Source organism: Aspergillus karnatakaensis (genome assembly GCF_047715665.1).
Source record: "Aspergillus karnatakaensis strain CBS 102800 unplaced genomic scaffold BJY04scaffold_29, whole genome shotgun sequence".
NCBI classification, from domain to species: Eukaryota; Fungi; Ascomycota; class Eurotiomycetes; order Eurotiales; family Aspergillaceae; genus Aspergillus; species Aspergillus karnatakaensis.
The window spans coordinates 27,314-51,301 of NW_027395741.1; the positions used below are offsets into that span (position 1 = coordinate 27,314).

General features: G+C 52.1%; 9 protein-coding genes across 9 annotated transcripts; 3 read left to right on the forward strand and 6 right to left on the reverse strand.

Annotated features, from left to right (window-relative positions):
• Positions 1 to 1,164: 1,164 nt before the first annotated feature.
• On the reverse strand, positions 1,165 to 2,946 carry BJY04DRAFT_207972 (major facilitator superfamily domain-containing protein; the record flags this gene model as incomplete). Its single annotated transcript, XM_073713927.1, has 5 exons — positions 1,165 to 1,406; positions 1,474 to 1,685; positions 1,735 to 2,253; positions 2,307 to 2,584; positions 2,629 to 2,946. The coding sequence occupies 5 exons, from the start codon at positions 2,944 to 2,946 to the stop codon at positions 1,165 to 1,167; spliced, it is 1,569 nt and encodes a 522-aa protein (XP_073570340.1).
• Positions 2,947 to 3,581: 635 nt separating this feature from the next.
• Positions 3,582 to 4,700, forward strand: BJY04DRAFT_218998 (glycoside hydrolase family 88/105 protein; the record flags this gene model as incomplete). Its single annotated transcript, XM_073716451.1, has 1 exon — positions 3,582 to 4,700. The coding sequence occupies one exon, from the start codon at positions 3,582 to 3,584 to the stop codon at positions 4,698 to 4,700; it is 1,119 nt and encodes a 372-aa protein (XP_073570341.1).
• Positions 4,686 to 5,411, reverse strand: BJY04DRAFT_71437 (ribonuclease III domain-containing protein). The gene is made up of 2 exons (XM_073720921.1): positions 5,124 to 5,411; positions 4,686 to 5,047 (listed from the first exon to the last, which is right to left on the reverse strand). Exons 1-2 carry the CDS (start codon positions 5,311 to 5,313, stop codon positions 4,794 to 4,796), a joined length of 444 nt encoding a protein of 147 aa, XP_073570342.1. The 5' UTR covers positions 5,314 to 5,411; the 3' UTR covers positions 4,686 to 4,793.
• A 2,303-nt stretch (positions 5,412 to 7,714) lies between these two features.
• BJY04DRAFT_219000 (S1 family peptidase) lies at positions 7,715 to 8,589 on the forward strand (the record flags this gene model as incomplete). The annotated part of the gene is made up of 2 exons (XM_073716452.1): positions 7,715 to 8,429; positions 8,576 to 8,589. 2 exons carry the CDS (start codon positions 7,715 to 7,717, stop codon positions 8,587 to 8,589), a joined length of 729 nt encoding a protein of 242 aa, XP_073570343.1.
• A 36-nt stretch (positions 8,590 to 8,625) lies between these two features.
• Positions 8,626 to 9,426, reverse strand: BJY04DRAFT_219001 (GNAT family N-acetyltransferase; the record flags this gene model as incomplete). The annotated part of the gene is made up of 1 exon (XM_073716453.1): positions 8,626 to 9,426. One exon carries the CDS (start codon positions 9,424 to 9,426, stop codon positions 8,626 to 8,628), a length of 801 nt encoding a protein of 266 aa, XP_073570344.1.
• A 316-nt stretch (positions 9,427 to 9,742) lies between these two features.
• BJY04DRAFT_219002 (uncharacterized protein) lies at positions 9,743 to 11,837 on the reverse strand (the record flags this gene model as incomplete). The annotated part of the gene is made up of 5 exons (XM_073716454.1): positions 9,743 to 10,013; positions 10,087 to 10,973; positions 11,021 to 11,682; positions 11,733 to 11,747; positions 11,801 to 11,837. 5 exons carry the CDS (start codon positions 11,835 to 11,837, stop codon positions 9,743 to 9,745), a joined length of 1,872 nt encoding a protein of 623 aa, XP_073570345.1.
• Positions 11,838 to 12,242: 405 nt separating this feature from the next.
• On the reverse strand, positions 12,243 to 15,004 carry BJY04DRAFT_219003 (putative GTPase activating protein (Evi5); the record flags this gene model as incomplete). Its single annotated transcript, XM_073716455.1, has 4 exons — positions 12,243 to 13,551; positions 13,596 to 13,952; positions 13,998 to 14,608; positions 14,654 to 15,004. 4 exons carry the CDS (start codon positions 15,002 to 15,004, stop codon positions 12,243 to 12,245), a joined length of 2,628 nt encoding a protein of 875 aa, XP_073570346.1.
• A 1,640-nt stretch (positions 15,005 to 16,644) lies between these two features.
• On the forward strand, positions 16,645 to 22,163 carry BJY04DRAFT_71457 (DNA topoisomerase 2). Its single transcript, XM_073720922.1, has 4 exons — positions 16,645 to 16,933; positions 16,996 to 17,301; positions 17,354 to 20,329; positions 20,385 to 22,163. Exons 1-4 carry the CDS (start codon positions 16,856 to 16,858, stop codon positions 22,071 to 22,073), a joined length of 5,049 nt encoding a protein of 1,682 aa, XP_073570347.1. The 5' UTR covers positions 16,645 to 16,855; the 3' UTR covers positions 22,074 to 22,163.
• A 62-nt stretch (positions 22,164 to 22,225) lies between these two features.
• Positions 22,226 to 23,747, reverse strand: BJY04DRAFT_219005 (uncharacterized protein; the record flags this gene model as incomplete). Its single annotated transcript, XM_073716456.1, has 3 exons — positions 22,226 to 22,687; positions 22,860 to 23,027; positions 23,130 to 23,747. 3 exons carry the CDS (start codon positions 23,745 to 23,747, stop codon positions 22,226 to 22,228), a joined length of 1,248 nt encoding a protein of 415 aa, XP_073570348.1.
• Between the last annotated feature and the right edge of the window lie 241 nt (positions 23,748 to 23,988).

The window sequence follows — 23,988 nt, forward strand, 5'->3', positions numbered from 1 at the left end:
GTCTGTGCATTGATCGGTACGGAGTAGATCGGGTGTTGTATTAGGTTCTGCAGTATCAAGTGAAATGCAAGACCCCTCTCTAGGATAATAGTAATCAGTGTATACCTACAGACTCTCCAGCACTGACAAGATATTTTCTCCCTCAACCACTCGCAAAGGATCCCCTGTCCCCGTCCCCGAGCTCCCCGAATCCCCGACTGATCTGATCCTCGGGCCGGCGATCATTATGTCAATGACAGGACAGTGGACCCCGAAGAAGGAATCCATTCCCGGAGAGTAGCATCCATTGATATTGTTTCTGAGTCAGCTTATCTGCAAGGGTGATTTACAGACCCCGGGAGTGGGGAATGGGGGGTTGGCGTAATCCGGGGACTACCCTGCGGCAGTGAAGGTCAGAGGAGGCTCTAATAGATAACCATGTTTCACGCGGATGGTGCCGAAGTCAGCACGATTTCATTGTTCTGCGTAACAATAGTCAGCAAGCATAACCCTGGCCTGAAGACTCAAGTACTACTGAGGGATTGTGGATCTGCGGGGATGTGGAGACCGGGGAGCCCGGTATGGTCGCCGATCAGGCTGACCTCGCTTAGAGGGGGATCTCTTAGAGGAGTAGAACAGGATTTGGAAGGCACGAACGTACAAAAGAAAGGAAGGAGCGACCTGACCATTGCGCCTTCCCCCCGGCCTTGCTTTCTGAATGCCGGAATCGGAAAGAGCCATCTCGGACTTCACCTCACCCATAGAGGAAAGCACGACTGTAGGTGATAGATCGCACCTTCCTCACTAGTAAAGATCATAAATAAGAAGTTGCGGTATAGGACAAGTGCCCACTTGCACTTCACCAAGAAAGAGCGATCAAGCATGCAGCAGTGCCAGATAGGAAGGACCTAGGTACCCAGTTACCCTCCTTGCCAACCACCAGTCTATACCCACAGAAAATTCGCATTCGCTGAGGAAGCCCTGTAAACGTTCCAAGCTACTTACAGTCTTGCACCACTTTGGAGTAACTAGGGCGTGTCATGGTCGCTTCTTGCTACTACACATCGTTAATTGGACCCCTTAACCCTACCCTAACTACCCATACCTCCCACCTCCACGAGCCAACTATAGAGGACCACCATGACCCTATGCATCTCGCTCAGAGCCAACTCACAAGATCTAGACCTAATACATATACCGAAAATACAAATTCTCCCGATCCGTCCGGTCCTCAAACGCATGCGCCAGATTCTCCTCCTCGGGATCCAGCCCCGCCTCACGCAACATCCTCTCTTTCTTCTTATTCTGAGCCGACAAGTGAAACCGCAACAGCACCACCGCAATAGTCAGACACACGTAGCAGCCCAGATGCACGCCGAAGGCCGTGAAGTAGCGCGGGGCGTCGTTGTCGAGGAAGACTTGGGGGCCTGCACACACGCACCCAATTAATACAAGATGGGAGAAAGGGAGGGGAGGGGGATATGAAATACACACCGATAGCATTTCCAACAGCCCAGGAGACGAACGTCGTTGCAATAACGACGGATTTCTTAGTCGCGCCGCCGATGTTGCGCGAGACCATGGATAAGCCGAGCGTCTGGGCGGCCCAGAAGGACATGGTGATGTAGTAGCTTATCAGCAGGCCGACTTTCGTGGCCATGTTTTTGTTTTCGACTGTCATCAGCACGATGGTGCCGATGTATGAGCTGTACTCGTTAGTTGGGTAACTAGAGGATGGCTGAAGACGAGACGTACGGGATCAAAAAGCCAAGCATGATATACAGATTCTGACCCGTTTTCCGAATCAAGAACAGCGTTGTGAATAACACGATGATAATATAGAATCCGAGAACCATAGATAGAAGTTGAGTCTCTAGCACCGTGAAATCGAAGCTCTCGATGATAATATTCGCGAAATTAGCGAGCCCGCTTGTTGGCAGTGTCGTGAAGATCTGGATTGCCATGTAGCAGTATACCTGCGGATCACGTACTGCCTCCCACACCTGGTCAGCTCGGAAAGTCCGATTTTGAAGGCCTGTTTGGTTGCTGCGGACGCGCTCGACCATAAGGTACTTGTCTTCTTCGGTGAAACATTTCGCGCGCATTGGGGAATCAGGCATCCAGAAGATCACAAAGACTCCCCATAAGACGGATATACAGCCGTATGTGAGGAACAGGGCTTGGAAAGACTGGATATGGTGGTCGTTGCCGATGAGACTGAAACAGTAGGCCAGGAGGCCTCCGACGATTTGCTGTCCGCCATTCATCATATACCTATTCGTGTTAGCTTGACGAGTCTAGAGAGGGGTTTGTTGTTGGTAATATACCAATAGGTGACGATTTCTGCTTGTTCATGCCGTTTATACCACATACTCGAGAGCAGTACGAACGAAGGCTGGCAGACAGCCTCGAAAATACCTAGCAACGTGCGAACCGCAAGCAGGGAGGGAAAGTTCTTGCAGACAGCATGCAATGCAAGCGTAGATCCCCAGAGAATAATATTTAGCCCCAAGTATTTCGCGATCGGCACGCGCTGGATGATCCAGTTGGTGGGATACTCCACCACCAAGACAGCAATGTAGATACAGGTTGTCAACCAGGAGTACTACAGAGTCAGTACACTTTCTACCACAGGAATTGTGGACCGACCTTCTGTCCGTTGTTCAAGCCAGCATACTCCCGAATGCCCATTATAGAAGCAAACGACATAGTCCCCTTGTCGAGCGCTTGCAAGAAGTAGGTAAAGATCATGATGGCAAGGACACGTCGGTCGATTAGCTTGCGCAGGCGTTTGTTGGTTGCTTTGTCAATGGCCACTGCTTCTTGTCCTGCATACTGCATGACCTCGTGGTCGATGCGGGAGGAATCGACGGCGTCTTTGCCCATGTCGTCTTGGGAGAGGACATTCTCTAGATGGGTTGGGTCTGTAGGAGCTTCACCCACAGGGGTGGTCGCGTCCTTGGCCATTTTGTATTGATATAGCAACAGCGCTGAGAAGAATAAAGTGCATGAGAAGAAAGCAAGATTGGGAGAAGGAGTTGACCTTTTATCAGGTTTCCGACTGACGGATGCTGGGGAGAGGACTACCCCGTACCCCATACTCCACACTCCATACTCCCATCTACCCCAACTTTGATCCTTAGTTCCAGCCAGCGCTAAGACCTGCTAGTCCATGCTTCCCTTCGCCAAAATTGCCTGTCAGGGGATAGCCTGTTCGCTGTTCGTCTTGGACAAGTCCATCCCGGAAAATTACCCGGCCGTCGGAGGCACGATCGACATGCTTGCACCATGCAATTGCACCATGCAAGGTTCAGCAGGGTCAAGTCTGTAACTGTACATGACTCGCGCAGATACGAAACCCATTTGAAGTGCGTATATTCTCCAATACCCTCCCCACGCCCCCCTCTCTCGGCAAAAATACCAACTTAGGTATCCCGAAACAACTGCAGGTGAGGTCAACCCCAGCCCAGAGGCCCAAGCACAAGTACATAAATCAAGAAGAACAATCACCCAGAACGCAAAGTCAGAACCTCTCACACACCCCATTTCGTTTCTTTTCTTTTCTTTCTATTCTACATTTCAGACCCAATCCAACCTCCACCATGACCACCCCAGCACCCACACCAGAAAAACTAACCCCTCCCCTCGCCCACTCAGCCCTCAACAACCTCATCACCAACTTGATAAACATAAAAGACACCTCCGGAACATTCATCCACCACCTCCCCGACGGGCGCATTGTCGACACAAAATCCTGGTCCGGCTGGGACTGGACGCACGGCATCGGCCTCTACGGCATCTGGAAATACCACGAACTCACCAACTCTCCTCACCTCCTCAATATAATCGAGTCCTGGTTCGCCGCCCGCTTCGCCGAAGGCGGCACCTCCAAGAACATCAACACCATGGCGCCCATGCTCACGCTTGCATACCTCTACGAAAAAACACGCAACCCCACTTATCTCCCCTGGTTGGACTCGTGGGGTGAGTGGGCGATGCATGATCTTACGAGGACAAAGTATGGAGGCATGCAGCATGTGACGTATCTCGCGGAGAATAAGGAGCAGTTGTGGGATGATACGCTGATGATGACTGTGCTGCCGCTGGCGAAGATCGGGAAGCTACTAAATCGGCCGGGGTATATCGCTGAGGCGAAGAGGCAGTTTCTTGTGCACATCAAGTATCTGTTTGATACGGAGTCTGGGTTGTTTTTTCATGGGTGGACGTTTGAGGATGGCGGGCACAATTTCGCGCGTGCGCGCTGGGGACGCGGGAATGCGTGGATTACCATTGTCATTCCGGATTTCATTGAGTTGTTGGATTTGGAAGAATCGGATCCGATTCGTGTGCATTTGCTTGATACGCTGCTGGCGCAGGTGCGCGCGTTGGCGCGGTTGCAGGCGGAGAGTGGGTACTGGCATACGCTGCTTGACGATGCAGAGTCGTATGTGGAGGCGTCTGCGACGGCGGGGTTTGCGTATGGGATTCTCAAGGCCGTGAGGAAGAGGTATATTGGGGAGGAGTTTCGGGGGGTGGCGGAGCGGGCGATTGCAGCGGTGTACGGGGCTGTGGATGAGACGGGGGAGTTGAGGAATACGAGCTTTGGGACGGCGATTGGCGACACGTTGGAGTTTTATAAGGATGTGCCGTTGACGGCGATGCCGTATGGGCAGTCGATGGCTTGTTTGGCGCTGGTGGAGTATTTGTTGGGGACGTACTAGATATAAACTATAGATCTGAATACAGTATTGTTGATTCATTCAATGGGTTTAGAGCAACCCTTCCATCTCATCCATCAATCTGAATCCCATAGCTCACTTCTCCTCTCCATCCTCCGGCCACCCCAGCCCCAAAACATCAAGAACGACCTTCAAAGCCGCAAACTCCCTCCCGCGATCCTCAAAATAAGCCCCCACAATCGCCTCCATCGTATCCGCCATCAGCCGATCCGAGCAAAAGCTCCCCTGCGACGGGTTCTTCCGGATAAAGCGGTCCAGACCGAGCGCGAAGCCGCGACGCGCGAGGTTTGCGTTGCCGGCGCGGTTGGAAATAATGTTGTTTATTCTTTCTAGTTTGGAGTGGTTGATAGTTAATTGCTTTTATGTCTTGGTTGAGTCAGTGTGTCTGGGGGCAAGCAAGCCTACCTCGACTTACGCCCCTTTCGCGCCCTTCAAGCTGCAGAGCGAGCTGCAGGACGGTGTCGCCAATCTGGGCGAGGGATTTGTTGCCTTCGCGGGATGTGATGCCGGGGGCGATGAGGGCTTCGGTTATCAGCGACTGGTTGGTGAAGGGGAGGGAGAAGGTTTGCTGGAATTCGGTTGCGCGGGATGTCATTGTTGTGTGGGAGGTGCTGTAATAATCTGAGTTAATTGGGATTGTGGGATGCAGAGACTTGGTAGCGGCCGGTCAGAGGGTTTATATACTATGTCTTGAGAAGCGGCGCAGGTAAGTCGAGGCTGATCTGAGTTGATAGTTGTGGTTATGCTGCGGCAAGGCTGATGGATCTTGAGTGGGTGGCTGAGCTTATCGCATGGCTCTACTGGACGTGCTGAATGTACTGATGTCTTTGACCTATCAAGTCTGGCATGCGCCTCCAAAGAACTTATGCGAGGCATTGGAATTGGGGTGCGGGGAGTGCTGAGATCCAACAAAGAACCGCCGAGGGGTAGGTACAGCCACTCTGAGCAGAGATTCAATGAGCATAAGCCACGGGTAACTTCCTCTCATTTACCCTACAAGCTAGAGAGGCTGAGCATAGTGGTAGATAAATGACTGGTCGAGAACTCACGCTGAGAGCACGGCGCCAAAGAACCATGCCCTAACCAATCGATAGTAGCTTGGACTATAGATATCCAACAATTTACCATGCCCATATAGCCGCCCTGTCCTTTCCCTTCCACTACTGAAAGAAATTAAACTGCTCAAACATCGCATCGCCCCTCAGCACCTCCCCACCCACCACCCCCTCCAGCTTCCCCATCCACCGCGTATACCTCAACCCCTGCCGACCACCAGCAAGAACATACTTTACCTCCGCCGTAAAGTCAAGATTCCCTTGCAATTCCTCACCTATACCTACACCCGCATCTCCCTCGTCATTTTCGTTAGGAATAGTAATATTGACCACAAACCCACCCGGTAACCCACTACTCACGCGCGGCGGATACGTCTCGTCCCCGCCAACCGGCCTCACTTTGACCCCCTCACACTGCGTATTAATAATCTTGTTATCCCGCGCAATATACGCAGAGACATAGTTCTTTCTCTCCGTCGTGAGGACGTCGAACCAGGTTACCGTGTACGGGCCGAGTTGGCCGTGGCCCCAGTACCAGGAGCCTATGGTTGCGCTGAAGGGTTGGGAGCCGAAGTTCTGTGTATAGTTAGATGAGTATCATGGCAGGTGAAAGATGAGGGAAAAGAGCAGGATTACCTTATCATGATACCCAATGCCAGTAAATCTCAGTGGCCGTCTACGCACAGAGAGGTCAACTGTCGCGATAGCACTAGGCACGGCATTCGTCCATCCGACATGAGGTGCTATTTCGAGCGTTTGGCCTGCTGTTGCGGGGGCGCAGGGGCAGTGCGGTGGTGCGATCTAATAAAAGTTACCACACAGTTAGGACACAATCAGTTTCTCTGAACCCATTTCGTCTCAGAGGGAGGGATTTAAGGCTATAGCAAAACTCACAGACTCCAAAACAACCCTCCCCTGCACAGCATCCGCACCCTCACCCACGTCCACATCCACTGTGAACGTCATCAAATCCTCACTTCCTCTAAACCCTACCCTCTCTCCATTACCACCATCCCACACCCCCGTCACAGCATTCCCCTCTCCGTCATCAGAAGAAGCAAGAGTAACAACCGCCTCCGTGGCATTAACCAAGACCGTCTCCACCGTACCATCCGGCCAGACAACATTCATTTCTGCTAGAGTTAAACTCGTGAATCCCGTATTATGGTACCCGATTAGCGGGTCGAAGCCGCTGGGAAGGGCTGTGTAGAAGGTTGCGATGAAGGCGGCTTGATCGGTGGAGTTTTTCTCAGAGGTCTGGATCGCGTCAAAGTACCACCATTCCCAGGTTGTGGCGTTTACGGGGTGGACTTTTGGGGTGTCGAGGGTGGTGTTTGTGGATGTCCATTGGATTGTGGAGAGGGCGGGAATTGGGGTTGGGGGGATTGTGGTTGTTGTTGTTGTTGTGGCGAGAGTTTGGGGGACTAAGTAGGATATGAATGGTATCAAGATGGGGGCGAATTTCATATTTGTTGAGCCTTGATGGGTGAGGGAGAAGAGATGAGGTGCTAAGTCATTATTTATGTAGGTGGTACTGTGTGTCGATCCGGACTTTCTCAGAGCAGAGCAGCAGAAGTAAAACTCCGAAATAGGTCGATCTTCTATTATTCACTGCACATACACCACGGGTGCCAGTGGACAGGAAAAGAACCAGAGTCGACTTTGGGCATTGAGAAGAAAGTACATATTATCTGGTTAGGGCTTCTCGATACAGATTCCTCAACAGCCGGGAAACAGCATCTTCGATTTCCAACTCCAATCCGCTTGGCTTAAGGATGATTCTAACTAGCGTACATCTCACATGATCTCGTGTTATAGGTATTATCCCCCCCCGCGTAAACTTTTCCTACTCCTTGAGCACCACGTCAACACACTCCCTCATCCCCATCATCACCACCACCATCAATCACCGTAGCCACCTATAACAAGATAACATCTGAAATGCCACGAACACTCCGTTCAGCAACCCGCAAAACCGCAGCCCCCAAGCCAAACCCACAACAGCAATCCGCACTAACCACCCCTCTTCCCGGCCTAACAGCCACTGAAACCCGCCTCCTACGCAAGAAGCAGCTTCGCCTCCGCCTCACCAGCCCAGATCTCCTAAGAACCGCAGCATCACACGGAGACCACATAACAACAGCCCTCAAAGCAACACTCATCTTCGCGCAGCACGAAGCCGGCACAGCCGTCTGCATCCAGTCGAGAGGGTACATCCTCACATGCGCGCACTGTTTCGGCGAGAGTGAAGAGGAGTGGCAGGCGGAGCGCATCAAATATCTCCTTACGTACGATGGTATTCCTGTGAGAGTTGAGTGTGTGGTTTGGGATGTCACGAGGGATTTAGCGCTTGCGAGGGTTTTGGCTGTTGAAGATGGAGCTACATTTAGATTCACGCCAATCCCGCTTGCAGACTCTACCATCCTCACGTCTCAAAAGACATACATCCGCACTCCTATCCTCTGTATCGGACAACCAGGTGCCGATGATCTCGAGTCAGCCACCCCGCAGGAGACAGGATACGACCTGTTGAATGTCTCTGAGGGGAAACTGCGTGGGTTGGTCCCCGGTGCGGATCCGCATGATAATTCGGAGATTGGAAGCCTGAAGCACGATGCGTGGACGTACTGGGGGCATTCGGGGGCGCCGCTTGTTTGTGAGAAGACGGGCAATTTGCTCGGGCTGCATAGTTCTTGGAATGATCAAACGGGGATGAGGCATGGGGTGCCGGGGGTCGCTATTGAGGAATTCTTGAGGCTGCATATGCCGACAATAATTTCTGAAGATGAAACAATGCCATAGATTCTGGTGGATAAACTAAATTCTCGAGTCAATTCCTGCCATCAACCCTCTTAACTACTGCCAATATCCAATGCCAACGCCCAAGCCTGATCACCCTCAATCTCAACCATTCCCTCCTCCTTTCCCTGCCAATTCGAACTCACAAACCCCATAGACTCATACAGCCCCTTCGCACCCTCATTCCCCCCCAGCACCAACACCGAAACATGCGCACTCCATCCCCTCTCCCGACTCTCCTTCTCCACAGCCCCCACCGCAGCCTCAATTAACCCCCTCCCGATCCCTCGCCCTCTAGCCTCGGGGATCACATACATCCCCAAAAGAATACACGCAACTCTTGAGCCCACGGTGATAGCACCCTTTGCTCTCGCGGCAGACTCAAAGTCAAGATCTTTGAAGAGGGTCCATGGGGCTTGCTCAGCTCCAGATTCCTTCTCGGGACCATTTTCCTCACTGGTAGCTGGAGCTGCAGCTGAAGCCCCTGTATTTTGAGGAAAAGCCACGGGGCCATGCATGGTAAGCATGCCCAGCCAATCCCCTTCACTAAGAGCTAGAGCAGCGCCCTCGTTCTCGATGTCAGGTCCATCACCATCACTCCCAATTGCATAATCTCTAGGTGGGGCCTGCAAAGCAACAAAGACCCGCCCAAGCGGGTTCAGTAGTCTCGATGTCCATGTTTTGTCGCTGAATGCGGTTTCGCGTTCAAGGGTTGATGTGAATGAGGAGGGGTCTGTGGTTAGGGATCTGAGGCGGAGGAGTTTGTATTTCTGTAGGATGCGAGAGAAATAGGGGGATTGGGGGGTGAGGGTTGCGGAGACGGGAATAATCTGAATATTGTGATGGGGTTCCATTGCGGGGGAATATTTTTGGTTGAGAGACAGTCGTTCCAAGGAGATAGATAGATAGGATAAAGGTTACAGGTTGCAGGTCACAATGGATCGGAAGAGAGGTAACAGACAGTCCAGTCAAAATATAAGCCTGGCGTTGATGGCGCTGTTTCTGATTTATTTGACGACATCAAAGACCTCGTATTCCGATCTGCAGCGCAACCCCCATCTCTATCTACTACTATACCCATGACTCATATCATGCATTAAACAGCCTACCCAAACAACATCCATGACTCACAACGTACTCCAGCTATAGATACAGATACTATCGCCCAAATCACTCACCCTCCCACTCCCCAACAATCCTCCCAAAAGCCCTCCGCAACGGCCAAGCCCGCATATCCTTCAACCGCTGCACAACCCCCGCCAGCGCCTCCCGCTCCCGCCGCTCCGTAAAGTACTCCCCGTAAAGCAGGATCGCAATAACAGCGTTGACAAGCGCCGGCATCCGCGAGGGGCTGTCGAGTGCGATTCCGCAGATGTTTAAGACGATAGAGCGCACTCGGGATTCGCATTTGCGGTGGGTTGAGCGGGGAGTTGTGGGGGTTCTAGGTTATATTTGTTAGAAGGAGGGATCGGAAGGGGGATGTAGAGGGGTTGAAGTAAACAAGTGGAACGTACTGTAACACAGGATCCTCAGCGATAAGAATCATCCGCGCGAGCTCGAGGTGTTGCACGCCAGTGACCTGTGCGTCGGTGGTGTACCAGACTGTCGGGAAGATCTCGGCTTTGGTTACATCGGCGGGGTTTTGCAGGATTGGGGCGAAGTGTGGAGTGTAGGTGGATGATAGGTGTTGTTGATGCTGTTTTAGTCGCTCTAGATGTATTCCAATTGTCAGAAGAGTTTCTTGGAAAGATTGTATCTGGTAGCTGTGGAGAGGATACACACCGTACTCAGCCCCATCTCTCCCTCCCCAGCACCACTCCGCTACCTCCCCCGCATGCATAATCATTATATTCGCCGGCTCGGCACTCTCCCAGTCCTCTCTTGTAAACTGTACGCTCGGCACCCGCCGTCTCGTCAACGCGTAGTACACCTCTTGCCGAATGGCAATCCAGTACGCGGCTGTCGCGAGTGACGACCGATCCAGACCCAGCGGCGACGAAATCATCGACGTAATTATCTTCTGCGTGATAGCCAGAAAATTCACGCTCTGCACGCGCGGGTCTTGATCCGCTTCCGACTCTTCCATTTCTTCTTCCATCTCCTCGTACTGGCGCAGGATGATTGCAGCTGCCATGAGGTTTTCTTGCTCTTGCGGGTCTTGAATTGTAGGGAAGGAGAGAAGCCCCGGAATACATTTCAGCATGTATTCTACCGCCGAGGAGGTTGAGAGGGTGGGGAGGAATTGGTTGTGGTAGAGGATTCCTTGGGGGGTTCTGTATTGCGGGAGGCGGCTGAGGTGGCGGGAGGAGACGGCGAATATGGCGTTGCGGATTGTGGGGGAGTGCTGTGCTCGGAGGGGGACGGTGAGCCGGAAATGGCTGTGCGAGTCGCAGTGGTCGAACTGATGGGTTAGCTTGGGCGTGTGCTATGTTCTGGATGGGGACGTACCCATGGGGAGAGCTCTTCGATGAAGTAGCGGAGCAAACAGGACTCTTCGATGTTGGCTAGAGGCTGCGGATTCGAGTCGATAGTATGATTTGTGAGGTTTGTGATTGAAGGTGAGATATGGTTGTCTCCATGTGGACTTGCGTCAATGACTCCTGAAGGGACAGATGCAGGAGACTGCTGGTCCCCCACCGGCGCCGATACAAGCGCATGAAGCGGGCTGACAGGTTGAGGATATCCCGACGGGCTTAAATCCGTATGGACTGTCGGAAGGAACAAAGGATCAACAGCTTGATACTCTCCTGGTGGACTTGGGTCTGAAAGAACTGTCGAAAAGAACGTCATCGACCCTGTGCCCCCAGCGGCGTGAGAGACTAGATTATCTCCACCGTTCCTAGCAGCTTCAGCTCCACTCACCACAGGAACCACCCCGGCGTTATTCAACTCTTCCTCTTCTCGTCGCCCCTGCATCTGCGTCTGCGCCTTCGTCTCCGTCCCCGTCCTCCTCCACTTCCTCGCCTCACTACTAACCCAAACCTGATCTCCCGCGAAAGACTCATCTCTCTTCTCCTTTGTGCCTTGGCGGAAAACAGTCTTGCGCTCAACAGGCACGCAGTCAAGCTTTCCCTTCTCGCAGCGGCCGCATTTTGGTCGTTGGCTGTCGCCTGGAGTATTGTTAGCTTGTCGTGGCTAGTGAGGAAGGATTCGGGGTCACATTTGAGATGTTTTTCTAGAGGGATAGAGTTAGCGGCGATGTCTACTAGTATAGAAATGGTAACTTACGGCGGCAGTTCGTGCAGGGGAGTTTCGGCGGCGGCATGGTAAGTTGGAGAGGGAGGAGATGTTGAGAAAGAGGCGGCGAAACCTGCCTGAAATGGCGAGGGAGGGGTTGTTGGAGATTGTGGGGTGTGGAGCTACTCCCCGGCCGTACTCAAGAACCACTTCACGGTCCAGATCTTATGCAGAACATACTTCTATCATAGATAATCCTGCCCCCCTTCATGTACGAATAGGTTATGCTTTTTGGCGCTCGAAAGTCTGATGACTAGGTAGGTCCTCCAGCGATGAACGTTGGTGGACCTCAACTGTAATACGAATCATCTCACATTACGTCCAGCACAGTGAGGAGATTTCTTTCGAATTTGGTACAAAAAATGTAACTTCATAACCTAACTGGAGGGTCTTGTTCATACAATTACTTTTTACATGTAAAAGTACAACTAAACTAACTTTGCCTCCCCCACCCACTAAAGAACCCTCCACCACCCGTCGAAGCAGGCGGCTCCGTCGGCATCTTCGAAACCCCCGGCGTAAGCGGCAACCCGAGTAGCGAATTCCGATTTTCCGTCGTCGACGTCCTAGGAAGGCCCCGCGGCCCAATCATCTTCCGTAACGAGTCTAACTTCCCCTTCACCTCTTCAAGCTCCTGCTTAGCCACCGCCTCAGCCGTCTTTGCGTTAACAAGTTCAAGAAGTAGTGCTTCATCACCAGGTGGTTGGTGGTTCTGCGTTGCAAGTATCGACTGTAATCCCAAACTGCTCGAGCGTTTGTTGAACGTTGTGTTCTTCTGCGACGCCGAGCGGCCGAGTTTCAGCTCGCGGAGACCGCCGGGGCTAACGTTTTCGCCGTTCTCGCTTGTTGGTGAGCCGTACGATTCAGGTGGTGTATCGGGTGCGGGTGTTTTGATGGCGCGGAGATCCCGAACCGTCCGCTCGAGACGTTGGCGGTCGCGGTACCCGTCTTGGATACGGCCTCGTGCTTCGCGGAGCTGTTCTCGGAGAGAAGAGTTCTCCTGTTCGTGCTCGTCGATGCGCCGGGTGAGGTCGAGGCAACGCCCGGATTCGACAGAGTACATATTCTTCCACCGATCGAGGTCGTCGCGGAGTTGGTGTTTTGTTTGGTTGATGGAGGCGCGCTTTGTGGAGTCAATGGCTGTAAAGCGTTCCTCTGCTTTGGAGATGAGGTCTGCGGGGGCAGAGTCGGGGTTTGTGGATTTGATGAATTCGAGCATGGAGCGCGCGAGCGCTTGGTCTTCTTCGCGCTCTTCGCGCTCCTGTTGTAGTTCGCGGGTGAGGTCTGCGTGTTGCCGTTGGAGGTCGCTGAGCGCCATGAGGAGGTCTTCGATTTGGCTGTGCAAGTCGCGGTCTTTGTTTTGGGAGATGGAGGATTTCGTGCGTGTTTTTTGGGCTTCCACAGAGAGTTCTGTTGGGGCTGTGCTGGCGTCGGAGGAGGACTCGACCGAGTTGAGGGTTGATGCCATGCTTTGCTTGGATGTTGATCGGCGGAGGTTGTTTGTGGAGCTGGCATTGTTGGGGTTGAGGTTTATGGATTTGACGGAAGTGTGCTGGCCCGATCCAGCCCAGAAGCGGCCGAGAAATCGTGATGCTGCAGCTTGCATTTGTGGGAAGGAGATTCCGGTGGGGATACCTTGGGATTGGTTGTAGCTGGCCTCTAGTGCTTGGAGGCTTTCCTTTGTTACGAGTGTAGTGAGAGAGACGAAGTCGTTGACAAAGTCGTCCGCGTCAAAGGCGTAACTGTACCAGTCAGTAGTGGTCTTGCACTAGGAGAAGAAACTTACGTGTCCCAAAGACTCCTTGACAGCAACAGCTGCATTACGTCTTCAAACTCTGCACAGCCCATGATCTTCTTCTCGTTGCGCTGTAGCAATGACAGTGCAACACGCATCAGTGTCTCGCAGGCGCCTTCGAGGAAGATCACGTCGAAAATTCGAAGCAGCATCGGCAGAGGGCACGACACAGCAAAGAAGGATAAGAACCATTGCGAGACATAGACAGGCTCGACGCCTAGCGATTCTAGGTGTTCAAAGAGTTCAGGTCGGAGACGGGAAAGGAGGTTTTGGAATTGATAAACACGGAGATGAAGACCCGACAGGTCAGGGAGGTAGCAGGTCCGTAGGTCATAATGGTCCATAAGCCTAGAAAATTAGTTTCATCCAGCAATCGTAAAACTCGAGACGTACCGCACTAGCACACAGAATGCCTCTGCATCCGACATGTGCATTAACAAAGGACCCACCACGAAGCCTAGCCCTTGGCAGTAGCCAATCTTCGTGTCGTAGAGACTGAAACACTTGAGCACTCGGGCGAGCATTTGTTGTCCTTCACCATTCGGATCGCGGAACATCTCGACGTTCGGAAAGCTTCGACCAATGTCTTTTCCGATGAGTCCTTCGTATGGACTTGTTTCACCGAGAAGTCTTTGGTACTCCGTCAAGAGGGACGGGTCTCGTGCTCCTGACAAGCTAGGCCAGACGACACCTCGCAGAGGAGGTGGCACGCCTCCTCTAATTTTGTTGGACGTCAATGTCGGCAGTCGCTGTACGGTCTGGGGGTAATCCGCCACGAGAGCGGCCCAGAACTCAAGCTCGGTCATTGGTGGAGGTGTGAGTTGTGAGTAGCGGAGGGAGGATCGAGGATCTTCGTTGATCAATCGCTTGATGTGGTGGAGGGACTGTGACCGCGACGGGCGCTGTTGCTTCTCCTTCGAAGCAACCCTGGCGAGCCCGGATTTCGGGTTGGTAGCGAGAGCGTTGTTCTCTTGTTCTAGACGAGCTAAAAGAAGGGCGGTGGTCTAGGAATGTCAACACAAGTATCTCGACGCGATTATGAGACATACCTCATCAGACCCTTCCATTCGAGGCTCCTGCTCCTCAGTTTTCTCCAGCTCCTCCCAGTCCACCGCATCGCCTTCCAGTATATCCGGGCGGTCATTTTCTTCGCTAATTCGGGAACGGGCGAGCTCTGTTTCTAGGTCGGGTTTCGCGGTAGGGGTAGATTTCGTATCAAACTCGTCGTCGGAGTGGGGGGTGGTGTCGGTAGGAGTCTGTGGGGTATCGAGGGTGCGCCATTCTCGGTTGTCTTCGGAATTGGGCGACAGAGGTACTGTCACCATGGAGTCGGTCTGGTTCACCGTATGAGCGATCGAGTCGGAGCTGACGCGCGAGGGGTGTTGAGTGGAGGGCTCCATGGTGCTGATGATCGCCAGTGTACTGTATTCCACTGGGAAATGGCACAAAGAGCTTGTTCACGATCGTGGGGTGACGCGAGGCGGAGGGGTCACAGCAAGGAGACGCGGTAGGAAGACGGGAGAGCCGAGGGATCGTTGATGGGACACAACGGCATTGCTCGCGCACAAGGTAACTAATGGTGCTAAGAAGGAGAGAAGCAAAAGCAGGGAGTCGCAGAAGAAACGGCGAGGGTTTGGATTGAGTTGGTGGTGAACTTTGAGGGAGTCTAAGTGGACTTTTGGTTCAGGGGCCTCCTCTCGGCAGTCTCCTTATGAGCTCTCCACCAGGTCTCGCCCTGTCGATCCTTCAATATAATCAACTAAATCACACGCTACAGGGCTAGTTTCTGTTGATATTAATCTGTGAGTCAATGATATTCTACTCCGAACGAATGCCGAGCAACATTCTCTACGGAGTATAATGACTACTGTCGCATGAACTTGGGCAGCTCGTGAATGAAGCTGGAACCATGGTCGTCTCGATCTCCGGCTGGAACCATGGAATTCGCCCCTCAGGAGTCAACTCAGGAACTGGGCGCGAACGCATGTTACCGCAATAATGCAGGTGTCAACTCAAGGACATTATGTCAATCAGGGCATCCAGGGGCATATGAAGTTGTCTCATTGGACAATAGACATTCCATTGAACTCTGTTCCTCATCTCGCCTGGAGCGACTCATATGTAAGGAAATCTGACCAACTGTAACGTCGCAGAACCGTTTTAAACTGATTGGGGGCTCAAGAAAAGAAGCTTTCATTGGTCCGCTAATAATCCGGACAAGGACCATTGGTCCAGGTCAAGCGGAGGACAAAATTACAGTACCGCCGGTACCACTGCATACGGGAAACTGAAACACCACCCCTGTGTTCTCAATCCCAAAGGCTCGGCCTGCAGTGAGTAGATGAACGAGTTAGGGAGGTAGAGACTGACTGATGCTTTTCAAGTCTTGAGCAGCTGTATCTCGGCTTCAATAAGTGTTCCTCTTAGTTCTATTTCAAATCCAGTTTCCAAGCGCAACACCAGCGCCTCAAAGCCTACCAAGCCAAGTTGACACTGCTGCGATATATCTATTCGCTTCGCTTGGACGTCACTGGACTGCAGTAGGTAATATTTAATACTCTCTAGATCTTGATGAGAAATTGTGTCAACTTGCATATTGATATACTCACCAAGTTGAAAGAGGAAGTAAAGAACAGCTTTCAAAGCAGGATCAAGTTCCTACAACATGCAGCTAGTCAAATTTCAAAGTGACCTTTGGTAAGGGGAGTCTTTGTTGCCCTGAGAACCTACCCATGGTTCACTGTTCTGCCAACAGAGGCCTTTCTTTGAGGTATAAATCTCAGTGTTATGCTTAGTATCCCCTCAGCTCTTACTACATTTACAAGGACTACCGCAGCTGTTCGCTACTCAGTGCTGGCTGCGTGATAAGAACACCCTGGAAGCGGGGTGTTTTGGTCGCGCCTTCCCGTTTTGGACGCTCTGTTTTGAGTTTGCCCAATTCGGCCCCGGATCGGAACAACACTCCTCCAGGCGGCAGCCAGAGCAAGAAACAAAAGACTGGAGCGTCGGGCGCATCTCGACTTGGGACAGCAACTCCAGCGCGTCAACAATAGCACACCACAACAATAACAAGGGACCGGAGGGGTGTTGCTATTTCATTCTCGACCCTCCCCCATCAAAGGAGCCCTCCCGGGAGGCGACCTCTTTGTGTTGACTGTTTCTATTCCTGTCACTCGTTACTTACCGTCTATTTCAACACCCTCTTTAACCTGCGCTTGATTGTTTCCACATCTCAATTTTCTCCTGTCACGATGAGTGACAGCGATTCCATCATGGGTTCTGTCTTTGACGACGACGGTAGCTCCGATTTTGTACCGGAAGAAGCCCCTGTGCGTTGCCAATCTTTACCTGCTCACACTCAGTGACCTCGCTGACCGCGTTCTCTTCACAGAAACCCAAGCCTAAGGCCCCCAAGAAGGCATCCCCGAAGAAACCTGCAGCGAAGAAAGCAAAACCCGCTGCGAAAGGAAAGAAGAAGGCCAAGGCCGACAACGAAGACGAAATGTCCGATCACGATGACCCCTTTGCGGACGATTCCGTGCTCTCGCAAACACCACCAAAGAAGACAAAAACTGCGGCTGCCGCCAAGAAAGGAGGCAGTAAACCGCTTGCCGACGTTGAGAATGAATCACTCTCTGTCGAAGGCAGCATGGAACCATCCAAGAAAGGAAAGAAAGCAGGGGCCAAGTACAAATCGGTGAGAGTGATTGTTCCTAGCAGCTTGGCTTGTACGCTAATGGTGCCTCTAGCTCAGTCTCACTGAACACGTTCTCAAACGTCCAGATACATATATCGGCGCGATTGTGCGGACCAATACGGAAATGTGGGTCTATAATGAAGAAACCGAAGGCATGCAATTCCGCGAGGTCTCGTGGGTACCTGGTCTGTACAAGATTTTCGACGAAATTGTTGTCAACGCCGCCGACAATAAGCAGAATGATCCAAGCCAGGACGAGATTCGAGTGAACTGGAATCGGGAGACGGGGGTAATTGATGTCTGGAACAATGGTAGAGGAATTCCGATCGAGATGAGCGACGAGCTGGACATGTGGATCCCTCAGATGATCTTTGGCGTCTTGCTAACGTCTTCTAACTATGACGATGAGGAGGAGAAGACCACAGGTGGTCGCAATGGTTTCGGAGCCAAGCTTTGTAACGTCTTTTCCACCGAATTCACAGTGGAAACCCAGGACTCGATGAGCAAGAAACGTTACAAACAGACGTGGACGAACAACATGCAAACTGTCGCGGAGCCCAAGATCACCGCTGCCAAGGGGTCGGACTTCACCCATGTTACTTTCTCAGCGGATTGGTCGAAATTTGGCCTGGATGGCATTGACGAAGAATTCGAGTGCATTTTGAAGCGACGATGCTACGATTTGGCAGCGACGACTGGTTGCAAAGTGAAGATGAATGGCAAATTAGTACCAATCCGGAACTTTAGGAAGTACATGGAAATGTACACGAAAGCCATCCGGCGAGACCGTGGCGAGGACGACTCCAAGAGCGACCCGATTATTGTGACCCGTCCCCATGATTACTGGGAGATCGGTTTCGCCGTCTCGGATGGCTCCTATAAGCAGATTTCTTTCGTCAACTCAATCGCGACAAGCAATGGGGGCCCCCATGTTGACATTATCTCCAATCAGATCATAGCCAAACTGACCGAAGTCCTCAAGAAGAACAAGAAAGGAACAGCCTCCATTCTAAAACCATCGCAGATGCGCAATTACATGTTCCTGTTCATCAATTGCAAGGTTGTCAACCCGGCCTTTACTTCCCAGACAAAAGACTGTTTGTCCACAAGGAGTGGGGCCCTCGGAAGCAAGCCCGTGCTCGACGAGACTTTTCTCAAAAAGGTGGTAAACTCTGGGGTTCTCGAGTCGCTGAAAAAGTTCGCTGATCACAAGGCCGACTTGATGCTCAAAAAATCCGATGGTGGTCGCCGGACCCGCATAAGCAACCCGAAGCTGACCGAGGCGAACAAGGCCGGGACCAAAGAGGGTTACAAATGCACACTTATTTTGACGGAAGGTGAATCGGCTAAGGGGCTCGCGATGGCTGGCCGTGGTATTGTTGGAGCAGATTACTACGGCGTGTATCCGCTCCGTGGAAAATTGCTCAACGTTCGTGATGCTTCTTTCGACCAAATATCCAAGAATGAGGAGATCCAGAGCATCAAGAACTTTATGGGTTTGCAACACAAGAAAGAGTACACAGATACCCGCGGTCTCCGGTACGGCCACTTGATGATCATGACGGATCAAGATCACGATGGCAGTCATATCAAGGGCTTGCTGATCAACTTTCTGCATGCCCAATTTCCGAGTCTGTTGAAGATCCCCGAGTTCTTGGTCGAGTTTATCACCCCCATTGTCAAGGTCTGGAAGGGCGATTACAAGGACCCTACCGAATTGATCTCTTTCTATACGTTGCCCGAGTTTGAGAATTGGTGGGAGATTTATGGAAATGAGCGCGGTTGGAATGAACCCAAGTACTTCAAGGGTCTGGGTTCTAGCAGCCCTCGAGACGCTGCTGAATATTTCCGTGACCTTGATCGACACCTAAAGGAGTTTCACACTATGCAAGACAAGGAAGCCGAACTGATTGAACTTGCATTTTCGAAGAAGAAGATCGAGGAGCGCAAAGAGTGGCTCCGTCAATTCAAGCCCGGCACCTATTTTGATTTCAGTACGGAAAAGATCTCCTACACCGACTTTATCAACAAGGAGCTCATCTTGTTCAGTATGGCCGACAACATCCGCTCGATTCCGTCGGTTGTTGACGGTCTGAAGCCTGCCCAACGCAAGGTCCTGTGGACCTGTTTCCAACGTAGGATGACCAAGGAGACCAAGGTTCTTGAGCTTGGAGGTCAGGTTATCAGTGACGCCAAATACCACCACGGTGAGGCATCAATGTACCAAACCATCATTGGCCTTGCCCAAGACTTTGTCGGCTCAAACAACATCAATCACCTCGAGCCTAGTGGTAACTTTGGCTCCCGTATCAAGGGTGGTAGTGACTCTGCAAGTCCTCGTTATATCTTCACTCGGCTTTCTCCATTTGCTCGTCGAGTCTTCCATGCCCATGACGATCCAATCCTTACGGCGAACTTCGAGGAGGGAAAGGCTATCGAGCCTGAGACGTACGTCCCTGTGGTTCCGAACATTCTCATCAATGGTGCGGATGGTATTGGTACTGGCTGGAGCTCAACGATTCCGAACTACAATCCCGAGGATATTGTAGACAACATCAAGCGGATGCTGAAAGGGGAAGAAATCCAGCCCATGCAGCCGTGGTTCAAAAATTTCAAGGGACAAGTCACCCAAACCGCGCCGGACCGATACAAGTTCAGTGGAGTGATTAATCAGATATCGGAGAAAGAGTTGGAAGTGACTGAGCTCCCAATCCGCTTGTGGACCCAAGAATTCATTGTCAAGCTTGAGGACATGATCAAAGCGGAGAAAACTCCTTCCCTCATCAAGGACTACAAGGATTTCAACACCAACTCCACGGTGCGCATGACTCTTCAGCTGGATGAGAAGAACGTCAAGGAACCTCTTACGCAAGAGTTAATGGAGGAGAAGTTCAAACTCACAAAGACGGTTGCAACGTCGAATTTGGTTGCTTTCGATCCGGAGGGCCGACTGACCAAGTACAACACCGTTGAGGACATGCTACGAGAGTTCTACGCGGTTCGTCTCAAGTACTACGAGCGGCGCAAGGTAAGCTCTTCTTTCTTCAATGCTTTCGAACAACCATGCTAACGGTGTTATGTAGCAATACCAACTTGGCCAACTCCAGAAGGAGTTGGAGAGATTGTCCAATCAAGCCAGGTTCGTGCAAATGATCATCGACGGGGAGCTGGTTGTTGCCAAGAAGAAGAAAGCCAAGCTTGTTGTGGAATTGAAGGAGAAAAACTTCACACCATTCCCCAAGGTGGCCGACGCCCGCAAGGCAGGCGAAAAAGAAAAGGTTGTTGAAGCCTCGGAGGACGAGGAGGAAAGTGCTGACTCGAACGACCTTGGTAATGCCTATGACTACCTCTTGGGAATGGCCATTTGGTCTTTGACCCAGGAGCGAGTGGAGAAGCTGCTTCGTCAGGTCGGAGCCAAGGAAGTGGAAATTGACGCGTTGATCAAGGTGTCAAAGGAGGACATGTGGCTTCATGATCTCGATGCCTTTATCAACGAATGGCGCTTCCAGCTTGAAGAAGACGCGCGCCGCGAGGCTGGATTGAAGAAGAAGGGCCGTCGAGTCTCGACGAAGCTTTCTGGTCTTGCTAGTAAAAAGCGCAAGGCGGCCGACGATTCAGATGAAGACTTTGCCGCCCCTAAGTCTAAGAAGAAGGCACCAGCGAAGAAGGCGCCAGCCAAGAAGGGCGGTGGCCTGGCAGATTTCCTCAAAGCCAAGCCAGACCCTGACGATTCGGACGATGATTTCGGCGAGATTATGCCGAAGAAGAGTCGAGGCCCGAAGGCTTCTCCTGCTCCTAAGGGTGAGGAGAGTGATGTCAATATGGACTCCGAGATTGAGGTCATCCCGAAGAAAAGTCGAGCTCCCGCCAAGTCGAAAGTAGACAAACCGGCGACGAAGAAGGGTCGGGTGGCGGCCAAGCCAAAGCCCAAAGGCGACGAAAGTGAGCTTGATGATGATGTTTTCATGGAAATCTCCAAAGCAGAGGCGTCAAAGACCGCCCCTAAGCCGGCACGGGCTCGCAAGGCGGCTCCCAAGTACACGCTCGATGACTCTGACAGCGACAATGGCGATGACTTGCTGGGTGACGTGAGCCAAATGGTCAAGGGGATTGGTGAGACAAGCAATGCTTCCGAGTCTCGACAACTCTTCTCCGAGCCATCTCAGCCTGGCAGCAGCAGTGGTTTGCCCACGAGCGCCAAGGCCTCCAAGTTCTCCAATGAGTTCGACCCGGATGAGACTGATTACAGCAAGCTCATTCCCCAGAACTCTCCACGCCGGTCACTCCAGGTGAGCCGTAAGCCATCTGACACTGTCGAAGTGGAGGATGAGGAGGATGATGAGGATGAAGAGCCCGTCAAGCCTGTCAAGAAGGCCCCGGCGAAGAAGGCCGCCACTAAAGCCGCCCCCAAAGCTGCACCCAAGGCAGCGGCAGGCAAAGCCCGTGGCCGACCGAAGAAGGATGCCGCCAGTGCTTCAAGTGCGAGTGGCTCTCTCAAGCAGACCACGCTGTCGCCAGCCGCCAAGGCGTATGCTTCCAAGCAGGCCAAAACCACCAAGAAGAAGACGCTGATGGACGACTCGGATGACGACATTGACGCGATGGCCAACGATATTTTGGACTCTCCAGCTGGCGTGAGAGAGGCCCCAGCTAGTAACGCGAGCCGACCGTCAAGGCGCACCAACTTGAAGAAGAGCTACGTGATTGAGGATGACGACAGCGAGGATGGAGCAGGTGGTGGATTAGATGATTCTTTCGATATTTCTGAGTAGCGGGTTGTTGGTTGGGTAGGCGTAAACTCGTTCTTATTTACTTCATGCACAGAATCAGATCGTTTATCAAACAATGTTATTTCACCCAGACGTCTTCTTCCTCCTCTACTAAACTAGCATAATCTTCGCAAGGGATACTAAACTGTACACAACTAAGACCCCTCCCCCAGCGCAAACTGCTCCCACAGCCCGACCCCCTCCCCCAACTCCACCCCATCCAACCTCCCCCTCAAAACCCCTGTAAACCGCCGATAGAAATCAAAATCAACCTGCGTGTACACCCTCTCCGCAACAATCTCCAAAAGCCCCTCTCCAGGTACCTCAACCTGAATCTGATACCCGCTCGGCGCCCCTGTCGTCGTATCAGGCGGGTAGCTGCTATTCGCCCCATACGGACGAATCAGTATGTCCGAGCAGGATGCAAGCAGAACCTCAGCATCAGAATGATCAGTTGAAGTTGGACCCCCGTCAGGACTCTTGCTAACGTATGCAGAAACACTCTCCTCCCCGACAACAGGCAGCACAGACAACCACACGATATTGTACCCTCCAATCCGCCCGTGGCCCCAGTAGGCGCTTGAGGCGGAGGTGCTGAAGGGGCGGGACCCGTAGTTCTGTTTTTCATCCATGGTATTAGCACTTTTGTTTCTTGGATTTGAATCCCCTTGAGTTGAAGTGATGGTGCGGCTCTAGAGAGAGGAAAGGCTATGATATGATATGATATGATATGATATGATATGATATGATATGATATGATATGATAAGATTTGAATATGGTGAACGTACATGGTCATGATACCCCCGTCCCTCAACACGGAACTCCTCATCTCCTCTGATTGTGAACTCGGCTACCCCTGTTCCGTCGGGGATGGCGTTCGCCCAGCCCACGCCGGGGATAACTTGCATGTTCTGACCGGCTTCGGCGGGGCCGCAGGGGTAGTGGGCGGGTGATTCCTGTTGCCGTTGAGTTTTTACTATTAGGTAGGTGTTGAAATAAAAAGATGAGATGGACCTTGCGACAAGAAAGGGAAGGGAAAAGTAGGTAGGTAAACTCACAGATTCAACAACAATCCTCCCCACAATCCCCTTCTCCGGCGCATTGATTTCCACGCTATACACTCTCATCTCGGCATCTCCGGAGAACGAACCGCCTGATCCTCTCCAGTCGCCGCTTGCACCGTTTCCATCTTTGCTTGTGGTGATGATTGCCTCTTCAGCGACGAGAACCCACGCATCTGTCTTCCCATTGCCCCAGGCAAGGTTTATCTGGATGAGATTGCCACTCGGTGGCGTCGAGAACGGGAAGAGGGATGTTAGCGGGTCGAAGCCGTTGATGCCGGTTGAGTGGAATGTTATTGCGATTGAGGGCTGGTTTGTCCCTATTTCTTCGTCGTCATCTCCTTGTGTGTGAGTGAGCGGCTGCACAACGTCAAAGTACCACCATTCAAAGGTTGATTCGTTTACAGGGATGACTTTGGGGCCGTCGAAGGATGTTGAGGTGGAGATGTATTGGACGGCTGAGGGGGTGTCTTGTGGGTGTTTTGGGTTTATCAAGGTCTGTGGGGAGGATTGTTGTTGACGGGGGAGATGGTGGAGGTTGGCGAAAGGCGTTGCAAGGGATATTGAAAAGAGAGACAGGGCTGAGAGGGTGAGAAGGGGGAGAGGGGACCGCATTGTTGCGGTTGTTTGGTGGACAGGCTCGCTCTGCTGGGTGACTCTGAGGGAATGGAGGAGAGCAAAGGGTTGCTCTTTATATACCTTGTTGGGCCAAAGGACCTTTAAGGATACTTACCGGGATTTGAGGTCTACCTTGACAGCTCTGAGGGTGTTGAGCGACGGTTCAGTACGGTGTACGTTGATCAAGTGTACTAGTATGCAGGGCAGCGCATTTTTTGACCGATATTCAATCTCCACG

Coding starts and splice junctions, on each gene's coding strand:
- BJY04DRAFT_71437 (XM_073720921.1), bottom strand. CDS start 5,313: ATGACATCCCGCGCAACCGAATTCCAGCAAACCTTCTCCCTCCCCTTC. Junction 5,048..5,123: donor CGAAAGGGGCGTAAGTCGAG/GTAGGCTTGCTT, acceptor ACTCCAAACTAG/AAAGAATAAACAACATTATT.
- BJY04DRAFT_71457 (XM_073720922.1), top strand. CDS start 16,856: ATGAGTGACAGCGATTCCATCATGGGTTCTGTCTTTGACGACGACGGT. Junction 17,302..17,353: donor CAGGGGCCAAGTACAAATCG/GTGAGAGTGATT, acceptor TGGTGCCTCTAG/CTCAGTCTCACTGAACACGT. Junction 20,330..20,384: donor AGTACTACGAGCGGCGCAAG/GTAAGCTCTTCT, acceptor GGTGTTATGTAG/CAATACCAACTTGGCCAACT.